The 17,287-nt window shown below is 51.3% G+C and overlaps 1 protein-coding gene across 3 annotated transcripts in view; it reads right to left on the bottom strand.

Moving 5' to 3' along the window:
- The window catches only part of LOC102408196, a 181,301-nt gene that overhangs the window by 135,988 nt on the left and 28,026 nt on the right, over window positions 1-17,287 (bottom strand). For all 3 annotated transcript variants that reach the window (XM_045164286.1, XM_045164285.1, XM_045164287.1), the window contains exons 2-9: window positions 15,820-15,873; window positions 14,340-14,500; window positions 10,185-10,255; window positions 7,861-8,026; window positions 7,647-7,784; window positions 6,528-6,711; window positions 4,720-4,865; window positions 279-379 (exon numbers count right to left, since the gene is read on the bottom strand). In XM_045164286.1, the coding sequence (XP_045020221.1) occupies window positions 279-379; window positions 4,720-4,865; window positions 6,528-6,711; window positions 7,647-7,784; window positions 7,861-8,026; window positions 10,185-10,255; window positions 14,340-14,500; window positions 15,820-15,871 (1,019 nt within the window). In that variant the 5' untranslated portion in view covers window positions 15,872-15,873. The remainder of the gene's footprint in view (window positions 1-278; window positions 380-4,719; window positions 4,866-6,527; window positions 6,712-7,646; window positions 7,785-7,860; window positions 8,027-10,184; window positions 10,256-14,339; window positions 14,501-15,819; window positions 15,874-17,287) is intronic.

Here is a 17,287-nt window from a genome sequence, read left to right as displayed (position 1 = left end):
GTGGGGAGGGAACAATGCCTGTCTTTATCCCCGCCAGGCCCCGAAGCCTCCAGTCTCCCCAGCCTCCAGTCTCCAGCCCCCGTGGGAACCTCCAAGCTCCCCGCTTAATCGTCTTCTTGGCAGATGTCCCCAGACTGAAGGACAAGTCAGGAATTAGATAACATATCACAGGGATGAGCTGAAATGCCACTACCATCTCTCGATGGCGACCTAGGACAGCAGCAAGATTATCCAGCCCCACCAGGACCCCCCAGCCAACTCCTGGCCCAGCCCCTTACCAGTTGTCTCGGCATTTAAAAGAAAGTCCCCAGAGTTCCATGAGCTCATCCGCAGAGAGGCCTCGGAGCTCAGACACCAAAGTCAGGAACAGTTCTGTGGCCTGGAAATCAGAGGGGGCAGCGTGAGAGACTCGAACCCCAAAGGTCACCTCATCCATCCCCCTGTCTCCAGATGTGCTTAGTCACTCAGTTGTGTGCGACTCTTTGCAACACCATGGACTGTAGCCCCCCAGGCTCCTCTGTCCATGCGACTCTCTGGGTGAGAATACTGGAGTGGTCACCATTCCCTTCTCCAGGGGATCTTCCCAACACAGGGATCGAACCCATGTCTCCTGCATTGCAGGCAGATTCTTTACCAGCTGAGCCATCAACATGGCTCCAAAGAACATGGGAACTCCAGTATCTCCCAAGCTTCACAGACCTAAAGAGATGAGGCTGCTCATGTGGGTTTCTTTCCACTGAATCCTAAGCTCCTGGCACATAGGCTGGCCCATTTTTATTTTTTAGTTTAACAAACATTTATTGGGCACCTACTATGTGCCAGGGACATGGGCCAGGGACATGGGGGTGAAAAGGAGAGATGGCGTGTATATTCGTGGACTTTATGCTCTAATAAAAGCCCAGTGACTGAGTGGGAAAGAATCCACCTGCAATGCAGGAGACTTGCAGGAGACGGGGTTTCGATCGCTGGGCCAGGAAGATCCCCTGGAGAAGGATATGACAACCCACTCCAGCATTCCTGCCTGGGAAATCCCATGGACAGAGATGCCCGACGGTCTACAGTCAACAGGGTCGCAAAGGAGTCAGACACAACTGAGCAACTAAACAACACGTTACAATGATCGTAATTATTGTAATGAGTCCTACCATATTTCACAAAGTGTCTGATATTTCCAACTAAAGAAAATATGTGAACGTTTTTCAGAATTATGAACAGTGATGGCTAATCGGCAGGGGTTTGCAGCTTTCGCCCCTTGTCTACAGGTCTGACCAACACAGTCACCAAGTCTCCAAACACTCGAGGAAATAAAGGACTCTATTCAGAGCCCACACCTCTCAGAGTTTCAGGAGATAGTGGGTTTGGGATGCTGGCCCCACATCCTGCCTTCCCTCCCCCGTGCCCCCTCAGTCTCAGATTTGTTGCCTCAGCCCAAACCCAAAGCCATAGAAAGAGTGATGAGGTTCCTGGCTTCCTGCTGGGTTTGGTCAAGGCCAAAAGCGAGTCCTCACCCCACCCAGCCGGGGGTCCACGGCTGCAGGGACGGGCTTGCGTCACTCAGGCCTCCTCTGCTCTCAGCGGCTGGGACTGAGTTCTGTGCACACAGCTTGACTTCAGCCGGACGCAAACAGGAAACAGGCCTCATGGGCCAACCCTCCCACCAGAGTGTCTGCCCCCAGGGTAGGCAGCATCCCGATTGTGTGACTTTTGCTGGCGGAGCTGGTGTGGGTGTGTGGGTGTGGGTGTGGGTGTGGGTGTGGGTGTGGTCACTTCAGTCGTGTCCGACTCTGTGACTATGGACTGTAGCCCGCCAGGCTTCTCTGTCCATGGGATTCTCCAGGCAAGAATCCTGGAGTGGGTTGCCATGCCCTCTTCAGCAACATCGATGCACAACAGTAATAACGACGACAATGGATGCTTTGCGTGGAGCCTCCACTGTGGGCCAGGCACTGTTCTAGGCACGTTACAGACACTTCATTTGATCTTGACCCTACGAGGGGCCATGACTCTCCTCACTTAACAGAGCACTTAAGTCAGGTGACAGCGGCCACAGGGCTACTAAGTGGCAGAGCTGAGACTTGAACCCATGCTCTTAACCAGCATCCTGTACTCAAGGCCCTGGAGAGGGGAGATAAAAAGCCCCGACTGACCGTTTCCGTGGTATCAATACTCCCACTGTGGCCATTACCAGCAGCCCAGGTGCCATCACTGAACGCGGACGTGCGGTCACTGTAGAGAAGCAAGCCATCGCGGCTTGTTTCTAAGCCACAGTGGATGCCAGTGACCACCAGCGCAAGATAAAAATGTAGTGAAATAACTAGCAGACGATGATAATGAGTACTCATTACCTTCATTTTGAATATGATTCATTTTCAGTGTAAATGGGTCTAACAATCTTTTGTTTAATCGGAGTATTGTTGCTTCCCTGGTGGCTCAGAGGGTAAAGAATCCACCTGCAATGCAGGAGACCTGGTTTCAATCCCTGGGTTGGGAAGATTCCCCTAGAGGAGGGCATGGCAATCCCCTCCAAGATTCTTGCCTGGAGAATCCCCATGGACAGAGGAGCCTGGCAGGCTACAGTTCATGGGGGTCGCAGAGTCAGACACAACTGAAGCGAGTTAGCTCCAGCACCCGTCTAGGTCACCACAGAGCACCGATAAAGTTCCCTGTGCTATACAGCAGGTTCTCATTAGAGTATAACTTCATCTTTGGTGATGTCTGCTTAGCAACCAACCTGCAGGATGTCCAGAGGCTAACCATCAGCTCTGGCAAGTCAGTACAAGCCAGCCTGGCACACCACCATCCACGCTTGGCTGTACAGAGTCGGTGTTGAGTCAGTGTCTGTGAGGTGGGTGCTCTGAGTACCCCAGAATGGTGGTCAGGAGCTGTGCCCTCCTCAGGCGTCCTCCCTGGCAGCCTGGGGACGTGGCGGGCACTGACCCGCCCACCTTCTCTCCCCATCCTCTCCTTCACTCCACCAGGCTCTTGGCCACCCCAGGCCTCTGCCCCTCACATCGAAATCCCCGGGACCTCTCTGCAGAGGGTCAGGCTGGGGAATTTGCTCTATTGAGTCCCAAGCCCTGGTTTTGTTTCTAAACTGAAAAACCCATCTTGTCTCCTGCCCACCAACAATGGGGTGGGGCAGAGGCATTCCCAGCCGAAGCCCACGGGCCATCCCCCTGGTAACCGGCGGGCCCTCTCCTGGGGAGAGGGATGCGAAGCACTGCTTGATGTGCACTCAGGCATCCCCAAGAAGCTATTTTCAGGAACAAAGTCCTCAGCAATTCACCCCAGCCCAGGGGACCTCCCTGGTGGGAACAATTTGCTTCCTTGTTAGCGCTATAAAGACAGGACAGCCGCCCCGCGCCCTCTGGGGCCACTGCTGCCAGGCTGCAGGAGGGGAGACAGGCCCGCGACATGCCTGGCCCTGAGCTGCCTCTGCTGGGGAAATGCCCAGTCAGGGGGCCGGGGCTGAGGCTCTGGGGCCAGATGGAAGGAGGCAGGTTGGAACACAGGAGGCAGAGCCATGGTTCTCAGTGGGGGTGAGCGAGCTCCCCAGGGGACTCGGGTGACACGTGGAGACACTGGGTTATCGTGACAGGGATGGAGGTGATGCTGACACTGGCGGGTAGAGGTCAGGGAGGCGGCTAAACATCCGACAGTGCACAGGGCGCCCCAGGGGGCCAGGAGTGCCAGGGCGCCCGGGCGAACAGCCAGTTCTGTCACCCTCTAGCCTCAGGCTTGGAGCACCACTTCGCGGGGCTGTGGGCCCTCTCCTTGGGGCTGCTCTCTGACTCCTCTCTGACCCCCACAGAGCCCCCCAGATCAGGGGTTCCAGAGAGCAATGAGCTGGGGCCTTGGCTCCCAGACCCCGAAACAGTGAAGAGCCAGCTGCAAGCGTGTCTCTGCTACGTACACGCAAAATGTACAGTGTGTGTGTGTATCTGAGTCTTCAATACATACATACATATAGTCTATATTTACTGACTACACGTTCAATGTATTTTATACAAATTCAATATATTCCATTTTTTTGGCCACCGTGCAGCTTGTGGAATCTTAGTTCCCCAATCAGGGATCGAATTCAGGTCCTCAGCAGTGAAAGTGCAGAGTCTTAAGCGCTGGACTGCCAGGGGAGTCTCAGTATATTCTTGTGTGTGTATTCGTTGTTGCTTAGTCACTAAGTCATGTCTGATTCTTTTGTGACCCCGTGGACTACAGCCCACCAGACTCTTCTCTCCATGGGATTATCCTGGCAAGAATACTGGAGTGGGTTGCCATTTCTTCCTCCAGATTGTGTATGTGGGTGGGGTGGGTATGTGGCGGGGGGTGTGTGTGTTGCCATCTCTTCCTCCAGATTGTGTGTGTATGTGGGTGTGTGTGTGTGTGTGTGTCCTGAGAGATCTGTAGGACAGGCCAGGTCCCGAAGGTTGGTCTGGGGGCCCTAAAGGCCCATGTGCCCGCAGACAGGCCGATGAGAAGGAGGCCTCCTCCAGGCTCCTCTCCAGTCAGCCCTAGGTCAAGGTTTGCACACACCTGCTAGAGTTCTTCCTTTTGCTTTCACAGCCAGGCACAGCTGTGCAGTGCATAACCTGCCCAACAGTACCCAGCATCTCTAATATTGAATATTCTACCAAGTGGACCTGAAAGGATCTGGTAGGAAGAGGAGGGTATCCCAGGGCCCCAGGCAGACCCTGGCCTGGGGCTGGAGAAGCCACTTACCTCAAAGCTTGTGGCCCGAGCCAGGCACAGCCTCCTCACTGATGCAGCCCCTGCGGCCACCGTGGCTTGGGATGGGGTCTCCTCCCACTCGTACAACAAGCTGCTCGGGGTTAAGTCTCCACCATCTGAATCTGAGGTGAGACGTTCTTAGCAGGGATGACCACATGGGGGGAAATGTCAGAGTGAGTAGAAGGACGCCTGGGAGCCACTCCCACACCCTGCCAAGACTCCCTCCAGTATGTTTCTGGCAACAGGGGAGGGGAACACACACAAGAAAATCATGCCAGCGTTCCTGCTGAAGCAAAAGACGGGAAACAGTCCATGCGCCCATCAGTAAGGGATGGGCCCAGTGAGGTGACCCCCAAACCCTCTGGGTATTGCCAGAGGAAACATGGAAACCTCCTCCATGGAATGGGAGATTATTCAGCAAGAAAAAGAAATGAAACTTTGACACATGCTACAACACGATGAACCTTGGGAAGATAGGTTCATCCCATAGGATAAACCTATGGGGAGTGAAAGAAGCCAGTTATGAAAGGTCACATACTATCTCATTCTACTTATACAAACTGTCCAGAATGGAAAAATCTAGCAGTAGAAAGTAGATTAGTGGTTGCCAGGAATTGGGGGAACAGGAGGTGATGGCCAATGGGTGCAGGGTTTCTTCTGGGGTGACGAAAATGTCATAAAGTTGATTCTGATGATGGATAGGCAACTCCGACTTTTAGAAGCCACTGAATTATTCACTTTAAATGCATGAACTACACAGTATGTGAATTACATCTCAATTACACCTGTTTAAAAAAAAAAGATGAAAAGCTCATTCAACTCAATGGTCAACCAACAGGCAGATCCTGAAACTAGATGCCCCAGTCATGGCCAGTGTCTGTGTTTGAGGGAGCCTCGGGGGGCAGGTCAGCCTAGGATCTCAGCCTGTGCTCCATGGAACCAAACGGAATGCTGGGAAGACCCAGGGCTTCAGTCCCCATCTGCTGGGTTCTCCCTGGGGTGGTGCAGGCAGCGAGCCTGTTCTCTGAGACAAACCTGATTATCCATCAGGGCTGTGGAAAAGACCCCACGGGTCCAAGTCCCAGCTCTGTCTCTCATTAGCTCTGTGACTTCAGACACGTCATTTTTACTTCTTGGACACAGCTTCCTTCAGTGAAATAAATATAACTAAAAACAACAGTAACTTCCTAATGGGGTCATGAGGAGAATTAAATTAAATAATCCACATAAAGCACTCAGCACAGATACTGGCCCACAGTAAATCCTTCCAAACTGTCAGCAGTAAGAATTAACCATCCTTATTTCCTGATTCAGGGAGACAGCCATTTTTTTCACCGCAGAAAAAATATATATCTCTTTCCCTCAGATGCATGCCTTGCTTTGTTTCTTTCTGTACAAAAATCATAGAAGGGAACCATGCTCCAGGGGATGCTCTATGTTGGCAGGAACTTTCCAGAAAATCAGGAAACCTGAGTCAGCTCGCCCCCAAAATGGTCACATTGAAGGGTCATCAGGCGTAAGGTCGATTCTCCCACAAAAGTTGGGAACCAGAAGATGCCATCTCCACTGAGAACGACCCAGAGAGGAAGCCAAGACCAAGCCTGAGAGCCATGTGAGCTGACAGAAACTTCCAGAAAAAGAGGCCGACCCTGACAATGGCCACTTTCAGAAGGTGTTCAAGGGTGTCCAGACAGGGACACAGCAGTGGAGCCTCTGCTTGCTGGAGCCCCTCTGGTCAGAGGAGACTGGGAGGTTCACCTAAGGGTCCAGGGGCCACCCCCCACCCCTGCCCCCATCACCTGTGACAGCTGGGTCCAGGGGTACCTCCTGCAGCAGGGAGAGCGAGGAAAAGGTCCACATCAGTGCAGCACTTGCCTCCCTGGAGAGGGGCCCTGCGGTGTCCAGCTGCGTGCAGGAGGCCTCCCGCAGCACGCCGGCCTGCAAACTCTGGATGCAGGTCAGACGGGAGGCCAGGCCGGACTGCTGGACCATGTGGGGAAGAGGCGGAGGCTCAGGCCAGGCCTTGGGAGTGAGGGAACCCCCCGGAACCCCCAAATTGGTAGCAACAGCCAAGGCTGGGGGAAGCCCACTGGGGACTACCTTGGAGCTTCAGGATCCCCCTCCCCATGGACAGAGGTGGGAGACCAAGGGAGGCAAGAAAGAGCAGTCAGAAGTCACCCCAAGGGGAGGAAGGATAAAGCCTCAATTGGAAAATGAAGAAAGCCGGCATCTGCAGTCCTGCAGCCGCTTCTAGATGCTGAGACTCTGTATTAGTTATGTTAATAGTGATCACCTCCTATCCTTATATAGATGCCTACTGTTTACACTGTGGTGTTGGAGAAGACTCTTGAGAGTCCCTTGGACTGCAAGGAGATCCAACCAGTCCATTCTGAAGGAGATCAGCCCTGGGTGTTCTTTGGAAGGACTGATGCTAAAGCTGAAACCCCAATACTTTGGCCACCTCATGTGAACAGTTGACTCATTGGAAAAGACTCTGATGCTGGGAGGGATTGGGGGCAGGAGGAAAAGGGGACAACAGAGGATGAGATGGCTGGATGGCATCACCGACTCGATGGACATGAGTTTTAGTGAACTCCGGGAGTTGGTGATGGACAGGGAGGCCTGGTGTGCTATGGTCCATGGGGTCGCAAAGAGTTGGACACGACTGAGCGACTGAACTGAACTGTTTACACAACACTTTCATCTGCAGGGAACCGTGGAGGAGAGAGAAGGAGATGGGGAGAAGAGGGAAGGGGAAGTCGGGGGTGGGGGGGGGGGCGGGCGCTAGGTGCTGTGGGGAGAGGAGGATGAGAGATGAGGAAGTGGGGGAGGGAAAGGACAGAGCCTGGGAAGGAGGAGAAGAGAACAGGGAGTGGGCCAAAAAGGAAGGACAGGGTAGGGGCGAGCCCCGCTCTCACCTCCTCGGTGGCGGGCAGGGCCTGCGAGCGCAGGGAGGCGCGCACCCTGCGCAGGGAGCACCGCGCCAGGGCCTTGGTTTTGTGCAGCCTGCTTCCGAGTTGCTGGTACGTGGTGGGACACCTGCCCAGGATGTCCACCTGGGCGAGCGGGACCCAGTCAGCGCCCTGCTCCCCGTCACTCCATCACCCACCCCGCTCTCGAGACTCAACTCACCTCCTCCACGGTGTGGGGGTCGCGGACACCCGGATGACCCTGCAAGAGGCTCAGCACCGCCCGCTTCACGTTCAGGGCCCAGCGCGGCTCGGCTCGTCGGGGGCACAGGCGGACCACGCGCCCCGCTTGCAGGACGAAGCGCAGCGGCTCCCGGCCCAGGACAGCGCTGCGCGGGGGTGGGCGTCAGGGGGGGCCGGCCCATCTAAGGCCCCAGGGCACCTCTTCTCTGCTACCGCAACCTTGCCCCTCCAGCGTGGGCCCCTCCTATAGGTCAGTCCCGTAGGAAGCACGCAGCTATCCCCACACCCCGCCCAAATGGCCTGGCTTCCTAACTCAGCTCAGCTCTCCAGCCAGGTCTCAGCGAAACCACACACAAGACAGCCAAGTCTATGCTTGAAGCTACTCCCAGCCTTGTCACCACCTGAATAAAATGGGTGAACCCAGCTTGAAAAAAAAGAAAAAGCTGAACTTCCCAGGGCGTCCTGCATTGCAAAACTTCTCATTTTCCCAGCGCATTCACGTTATATAGGAAGGAACCTGAGGCTCCGAGCGGTAAGGTGACTTGTTCAGGGCCACAGCTGGGATCCGAACCCAGGCAGGATGGCTCCGGAGTCACAGGTCTCAGACACCCTGAGCTGAAAGTTGTGGAGCCCTGCACCAAGGTCACAGGATAAAAATCTCTGGAACTGACCAAACCCCATAGCAACTGTTGCCATGAGCCTCCAGATCTAACCCTGACCCCCTATTAAGTAAAATACCCAGCCTATTACCCACCCTATAGCATCCTAACCAATGACATAATGCCACTCTTCAAGTAGGAATTTTCTCTGTCTTGAGGCTCTAAAAAAGTGGCTGCTCGCCTGCAAAAGGGTTCGGCTCTCCCTTGAGCCAGCCTGCTGTTCTATCAGGGTCTCCCACTCTACCAAACTTTATTCTCCTCTCATTCTGCCTGGTGTCTGGAAATTCTTTTCCAAGCCACACACGGACCATGGCAGAAGTGACTTAGGCTCCAGCACTGTAGGAGGAGGAAACAAGGCCCAGAGAGGGAGAGCGACCGGAGAGGATCACACAGCAAGTCTGGGAGGACCTGGGTCCAGAATTTAGCCCAGTGCCCTTCCCGTTGCCCCTCACCTGACACAGACCAGGAGCCTGTGTCTGGTATGGTTAGGGTTATGTGCGTGGTAAGGGAGAAGACAGGGTTGGGGGCGAGGGCTTGGGGAGTACTCCTCTTTGTGTGGGGAGCGTTGAAGAGGGAGGTGCCCCGTAATGAAGGGGAAACTGGCAAAGCCCCAAACCCCACCGGGCAGCCAGCAAGCAGAACCTTGGGGGACACAAGTGTCCCTACTGAACTTTCCCGGGGAGGTCATTGCCCCCTCTCCAGCTCCACGTGGAGTCTGCCCCCACCCTCCCACCCACCGTGGCAGCCCCAAGGGCCTCAGGCCTCAAGAGAAATGCTAATGGCTCCCGCCCCTTCTGGAATAACTAGTGTCAGTCTGGTCTCTCCAGGAGCTGACAGCCCTTCGCACTGACTTAGCATTTCTGATGAGACTCCCCAGGGACAATAGCCCTGCCTGCCCCCTCGGAGAGGACCCCCCTAAGCTTTTCAGTGGGGATCCATTTGCCCCTGGCAGCTCCCCCATCCTTGTATCCCTGCACAAAGGCTTTATTATTTTTTTTTAACAAATGAATTTGCAATCAAAAAGGAAGAGGAATCTGCGGAGATGGGCTTGTCTTCAGACTGGCGGCTGGACTGAGCTTTGTGGCCAGGAAGCCACTGTCAGGAGTCCCTGGGAAACATGCCAAGGGAGAATTCCAGGCTTGGCTGGATCACCAAGGGGAGCTTGGCTTGGGAAGGGAGAAAGAAGCTATGGGTCTCCAGGGAAAACCCCCATCTCAGCAGGGGGGAGGAGGAGAAGGGCAGGCCTCAATGGGTGCCAGTGTCTTCCAGAATGTTCTTAAGGATGAAGCCCAGAGGGTGCTGGGAAGACATAAAATCTGGACATGCTGAGAGTGACAGCCAGGAAAATATGGGGCGAGAGTTCCTTCCTCCAGATAAGGGAAGGCCATCTGAAGCTCTTTGGAGCCACTCAAGGCTCCCACATCACAACAACCCCCAGTGGTCCTCATCAATGACCTGGGTGTTTACAAGGTCAAAACAAAGATGGAATCCTCTTTGAACTTCAATCTAAAACGGCCTTTCTCTGCTGTAAGGGGGTTACCCTAATTGGATTTTTTCAATACAATCTGGTACACCCAGTGGCCGTCGGAAAAGGGAGCCGGGCTCATGTATGCAGCCCCATGGGGAGCAAGGCCCAGTGTCTTACCTCAAATTCTCCGACTGCTTCAGAACTACCACCTTGGACCCCAGGATGGATGTCAGCTGGAAGTGCTGGAGCTGAAGCAGGATGCACTGAGTTGGTGACCTCTCCTGGGATATTCCAGGACCACACCAGCGCCCCCTCCCCCACCTAAAGTAGTTCTGGGCCCCCTCGTGATTCATGCTGGTGAGGGAGGGGTAGGCAGGGAGATCTGCCCCTTGAGCAGAAGGTTCTAATGTGAGGTGGTAGATGTTGAATATCTCCAGGGTAAATAATTTAAACAGTCAGGCCCCTCTGTTCCCCACTCACTGTACAGAAAGTTCTCATTAGCTTCTTCCTCATTGCAGGTGGATTCTTTACCAGCTGAGCCACCAGGGAAGCCCAAGAATACTGGAGCGGGTAGCCTATCCCTTTCTTTAGGGAATTTTCCCGACCCAGGGCTTGAACCTGGGTGTCCTGCATTGCAGGCAGATTCTTTACCAGCTGAGCTACCAGGGAAGCCCCATTAGCTTCTCATTTTTCCCCAAAAGGCCCTGGAAGTTTGACTGAGAGATTCATATGGCTACACAGTATAAACAAAAATAAGCTAGGATTGCAAAGCAAACAAAAAATGCTCTGTCATCATGAATAAAAGACTTGGATGTCCCCAGATCGCCATGGTTTCACACATGTGTGTACTTATTGCTAAAAAAGATGGACTCTCTAAAGATGAAAAATAAAATCACCCCTAAAACCTGCATCCCGGGCTTCCCTGGTGGCTTAGTGCTAAAGAATCCGCCTGCCAATGCAGGAGATGTGGGTTTGATCCCTAGGTCAGGAAGATTCCATATGCTATGGAGCAACTAAGCCTGTGCACCGCAACTATTGAGCCTGTGCTCTAGAGCCTGGGAATAGCAACTACTGAAGCCTGAGCACCTTGAGCCCGTGCTTTGCAACAAAGAAGCCACTGAAATGAGAAGCCTGCACACCGCAACTAGACCATAGCCCTTTAGTCACAACTAAGGAGAAGCCCAGGCAGCAACAAAGAACTAGAACAGCCAAAAACAAAACAATTTTTAAAAACCCTGCATCCCTAAGCTGACTGATTTCACTTTTATTATTATTAGAGCAGTTTTAGGTTCATAGCAATACTGAGAGGAAGGTGCAGAAATTTCCCATGTACCCCCTGACTTCCGCATTATCAACATCCCCCACCAGAGTGGGATATTAAGTCACAACTGCTGACCCTATACTAATACATAACCATCACCCAAAGCCCCTAATAAAAATGAGGGTTCCTTGGTGTCCTACATTCTATGGGTTTAGACAAACGTATGATGACATGTGTCTGTCATTATAGTATCACATAGTTTCTTTGCCCCGTGATTTCACGTTTTCAGAGTAACTAATCCTGGGCTTCCCTGGTGGTCCAGAGAGTGTGACTCCACCTTGCAATGCAGGGGACACCGGTTCGATCCCTGGTCTAGGAAGATCACACGTGTCGTGCAGCAACTAAGCCTGTGTTCCACAACTACTGAGCCCAGAGCCCATGCTTAGACTCCAAGAGCAGCAACTACTGACGCCCACGTGCCTTAGAGCCCGAGCTCTGAAATGAGAGAAGCTGTGGCAATGAGAAACCCAAGCACTGCAGCTAGAGAGCGCCCACTCGCGATGACAAAGACCCAGCATAGCCAATAAATAAACTATATATATGTCATTTAAGGGGCACAGTGCTTCTGCTTAGGATGATGAAAACATTCTAGGGGTGGAGCATGGTGATGGTTACACGACAGGAGTATACATATTGCTATTGAAACACTTGAAATTATCAATTTTATATTATGTATATTTTACCATGATCAAAAAAAAATCAAAATAAAAAATAAGAAGAAACCGGGCACAAAAGAGAACCTCCTGCGTGATTCCATTAAAGAGAGGTTCAAAGACGAACAAAACTAATCCATGGTGCTGGAACTCAGGGGAGCCTTTGGGAGAAGGGACTGGAAGAGAGAAAGAGGGAGGTTATGGGAGTTTCTTGATCTGGAGGTGGCTACACAGGAGTGTTCAATCTGTAAAATTCATTGTCCTGAATACTTACGTTCACCCTTTTCCTACAAAAATATACTTAACGGATTGCCTCCTAAGTGGCTGTAAATTTTCCATTTATGACACAATTTTTTTTTTGCCACACTGTGTGGCTTTTGGGATCTTAGTTCCCTGACAAGGGGTCAAACCTGTGCCCCCCTGCAGTGGAAGCATGGCGTCCTAGATACTGGACTGCCAGAGAATTCACTGTGCCACGAGTCTCTGAAATGAGCCCCTTCTTTCTACCCTTGTCAACATTTAACAGTATCCATTTTTTTTAACGCTAAAAAAACAAACAAACAAACAAAATTGCAGCAGTACATAATTTGTCTTGTGAAGACTGTGGAAAAAACAACCCCTACAGTTTTGATGGACTTTAAAGGACAGCAAAGTGGCAATTCTGACCGAAACCAATACTTGGATAGTTTAAGAAGTCAGAGGCAGCTCAGAGCCACCTCACAAAAGACTCCATCCTGTGGTCTACATGAAAACATAACAAAGCAGTCTTGAGAAACTCTCATCAGCAAACACTCCAGTCAGTTCAAAAACCCCTTACAAATGGGACATGAGACTTCAGTGGAAACTAGGCAGCCATTTATGCAGAGTGGGAAGGTTTGTCCAGGAAACACATGAGCGTCATCAGAAAGAGACCAGAGAATAGTCAGGCATGTCCGCTTGCAGGAACATGAGAAAGCTTCAGGAAAATCTTGATGAAAAAGATTTTCATCACTACAGCCACTAAGAGAATCTAGCTCATAATTCCACTTTGACCTAACCCAGTACCACCACTGTCCACAAAGGCAGACCTCGTTCTACAGTGCTCCACTTAATTGCACTTCCCAGAAACTGCTTTTTTTTTTTTTTTTTACAAATTGAATGTTTGTGGCAACCCTGCATTGAGCAAGTCTTTCAGTTTTTCCAAGAGCATTTGTTCATTTCATGTCTGTGTTACATTTTAGTGGTTTTAACAATATTTCAAACTTTTTCATTATATCTGTTAGCATGGTCTATGATCAGTGATCTTTAATCTTACTACTACAACTCCCTGAATGCTCAGATGATAACTGTCTTCAGCAATAAAGTATTTTTTAATTATGTATTTTTATAGACATGCTATTGCACACTTAATAAACTACAATTTAGTACAAACGTAACTTTGATATACACTGGGAAACGAAAAAATTAGTGTGACTCGCTTTATTTCAATATTTGTTTTATTTCAGTGACCTAGAATCAAACCTGCGATCTCTCTGTGGTATGCCTGTACAGAGATGCCCAGGGCAGGCCTGGAGTCCCCAACTGGCTCTGGGCTGTCCATCATAGTCTGCTCCTTTGCTTACAAAGCCTTGATTTGGTTTGATTTTGCTCACCCCTGGGACCTACAATTTCCCAATTGTGACCCTCCATTTATGGTTTTTCCAGTAGTCATGTATGGATGTGAGAGTTGGACCATAAAGAAAGCTGAATGCCAAAGAATTGATGCTTTTGAACTGTGGTGTTGGAGAAGACTCTTGGGAGTCCCTTGGACTGCAAGGAGATCAAGCCAGGCAATCCTAAAGGAAATTAGTCCTGAATATTCATTGGAAGGACTAATGCTGAAGCTGAAGCTCCAATACTTTGGCCACCTGATGCAAAGAACTGACTCATTAGAAAAGACCCTGATGCTGGGAAAGATTGAAGGCAGGAGAAGGAGACAACAGAGGACGAGATGGTTGGCTGGCATCACCGACTCAGTGGACATAAGTTTGAGCAAACTCCAGGAGATGGTGAAGGACAGGGAAGTCTGGTGTGCTGCAGTCCATGGGTCGCAAAGAGTTGGACACAACTTAGCAACTGAACCAAACTGAACTGATTCTCCCAAGGACATAGCTTGATCCCATCCTGTGGCTATACCTGCTCCAAGGAATACCCTTCACTCCTTCTTTAATCTCTACTCTTCCCAACACTGGATCTACCCTGGCACCCTCTACAACCAAAATGGTGCCACATTCCCATGTTACTCTAGCACCCTCACTTGAATTTGATTTCAGGTGCTATGGCTTCCCTATGGCCCTCCCCCATGTCAACATGACCCCCTGGTTACTCAGTGATACTCACCTGTAAGGCCATCTGGCAAGGGCCAAGCACATCAAGGGTGACCAAGCCTTGCAGACCAAGGCCACTCCCCTCCACCTGGGCCCCCTGCAGGCTGGTGCTGGTGTTAGTGGAAAAGTGATAGATGTATCTGGTGCCCACAGGGAGGTAAGGATCAGCTGACCCTGGAGGGCAGAGAGAGGGCACACGGTGTCACCTTGACAATCTGACACCTTCTGAGACTCAGCTCCAGTTGGACTACTTAGGCATCCTAACTGTCACCTTCCCCTCTCATCCGGCCTGTGAGCTTCCTGCTCCCAGCTCAGGGGAAGGCTGCAGACCCCAAGAGAGTGAAGAAGAAAACGAAGATAATCACAAGGAGTGCTTAATCAATGTTACCTAGTGTTTCGCGTGCTAGGCCCTCTTCTAAGGGTTTTCTACACTCGAGTTTCTCAGCCTCCATGGTATCAGTATTTTGATATCATATAATTCTGTTGTGGGGGCTGTTCTGTGCATTATAGGATGCTCAACAGCATCTCCAGATGCCAGTGGCACGCCCCAGTTGGGACAAGCAAAACTGTCTCCAGACTTTGCAAAATGTCCCTGGTAGATACCGTCATCCTGGTTGTGAACCACTGATCTATTTTACATTAGCTTTTGGAAGCCTCATAACAACTTTGAAGTGGGTACTCTTATTTTCTCCATCTTACAGAATTGGAAACCAAGGCTCAGAGAGGTTAACTAACTTACCCAAGGTTGCAGAGCTGGAATCCAAACCTTGGCTGTCTGATGATTCCTCACCTACTGCCTTGGTGGATATCAGCAGGGACAGGGGGGTGGGTTGGATAGAGTTCCCTGATCTTTACAGAACACAGAGCAGCAGAACTGGCTAGTCTGGAGGTATTGGAGATAGTGGGGATGTGGGGGAGGTACTCTGGGGTAGATCGGATCTAGAGAGCAGAGAGTCTGTGATTCCCGAAACTTCTATCTAGACCACAGACCAATTGTGAAACACCATTAAAGTATTAATTATGACAGCTCATCCTTCTCCTGGGCTTTGAAATTGAATGAACACATTCATGTTCATTTCTTTGTGCTCAAAATATAACCACATCTCACATTCCGAAAATGCTTCCTTCTAAGCCATTTGCCTCCAGTTTCTCTCATCTACTCCACCCCAAGATGCAAATAGAATCACTTGGCTAAAGATTTTACTCCACCTGAGGACCGCAGAGTATGAGGGAAAGCCCCAGGGCTTTAGGGCTGGGATGGTTTAAGGACATTTTAACCTGAGTGTGTGATTTGCTTCTCTAAATGCTGACGACTGGGTGGCCTTTGCAAAACCAGTCTTGCTCTTCCCCACTGGTCTCCCTGGGAATGTGGCTGAGGCCCTCAGGGGTTGTCCCTAATTAGACCTGCCATGATCAGCTTCGCCTCCCCAAACCCCTGCCACACCCTGTCTTGAGTTCACAAGAAGTGTGATAAGGTCTCCGGAGAGACTCACCTGTGCAGGAAGTCATGCAGGAGGCCGCCTGCCCCACCAGCGAGTCTGGCATTTCTGAAATCACAAATCAGATGGAATCAGGGCAAGGCCAGGAGGAGACATGCAACAGCCCCCTCCCATGGGCCGCTGACCTGCTCTGGAAAGAGGACATTAAAGGGGCCAGGGGGACAAAAAGAGATAATTCCTGCTCTCCTCTCTCGCGTGGATCCAGGAGTAACCTCCGTGCGCCCTCCAGCCGCCCCACTCTTCCCCATCTTGGGTACTAATACCAGTGTCCTCCTACTGCTCGAGCTGGCAACCTGGAAGCTGTGCTTCCCCTTCCCTCTTATCATCACCCCAAGCCCCACGTGTCGGCAAGTGCTGCCAATTCCATCAGGTCTCCAGCCCCTCTTCCCTCGTCAGCTCATCCCTCCTTCCCTCCATCCACCTCTCTGTGGACCCCTCCCTCCCTCCAACCATCTGTCTGTCTGTCCCTCCCTCTATCCACCCATCCATCCCTCCTGTCATTCATCTATCCGTCGGTCTCTCTCTGTCCATCTTTCTATCCATCTATCCATCCCTCTCTCCCTTACTCCATCCTTCTCTCTCTCCATTCACGTCTCGATCCCCACAGCCATCGCTCCAGGCAAAGCCTCATCTTCTCTCACCTAGACCACGGCAGTAGCCTTCCAACTGTTCCGTGTCCACAGTTCATTCCCAACAGTTACAGCCATGTTTTAAAGCCCTTAATCTAATCGCATCACTCCCTGCGTAAGAGCTCCTAAGTCTCTCCCCAACCACCCCAACCCACATGCATTCATAATAAAATCCTTCCCAAGCCAGCCGGCCTCTGTCTGCCCCTTTGGCCATATCTCACCCCACTCGACCTCCAGCCATGCTGCTCCTTCTCCAGCTCAAGGCCTTTACACATACCGTTCCCTCTGGTCTCAACACTCTTCCTCCAGTTCTCACACCCTACGCTCCTTCAGACCCCAGCGTGAGCATGTCTCCCTGTCCAGAGTAAACCCCCCCTTGTCAGTCCCTATCTTAACATCCTATTCTCTTCACAATGCTTATAAAAATGCTAATGACTTCAGTATCTTGGTCATCTTCATCAAAACTGTATCCCTGAGTGCCTGGTTCCCAGTCGATACTGGAATGAATAAATGAATGAATACATGTAGCATACAGCACTTATCATGTGCCAAGTGCTGTTCCAAACAAGTTATATATTCAGCGCCTTCAATCCTGACAGTTGCCTGTCGTGAGTGCGATTATTACTCCCATTTCACGGAGGCCCAGAGACTGAGACACAGTTAGTAGAGGAGCCAAGGTTTGGACCCAGGCATCCTGAGTCCACAGCCTTAACCACTACATTGTTACAAAGGAATAAGTGAGTGAATAAAGGAATGGGTGAACCAAAAAAGGCAAGCCCGGAAGACTTTGGCAATGAAGGATGGTATCTGGCTCAGCTCCCTGGTCGATCTCA

This window comes from Bubalus bubalis, chromosome 24, assembly GCF_019923935.1.
Source record: "Bubalus bubalis isolate 160015118507 breed Murrah chromosome 24, NDDB_SH_1, whole genome shotgun sequence".
NCBI classification, from domain to species: domain Eukaryota; kingdom Metazoa; phylum Chordata; class Mammalia; order Artiodactyla; family Bovidae; genus Bubalus; species Bubalus bubalis.
The sequence above is the reverse complement of the archived record's forward strand: the minus strand, read 5'-3'. Positions and strand labels throughout refer to the sequence as shown.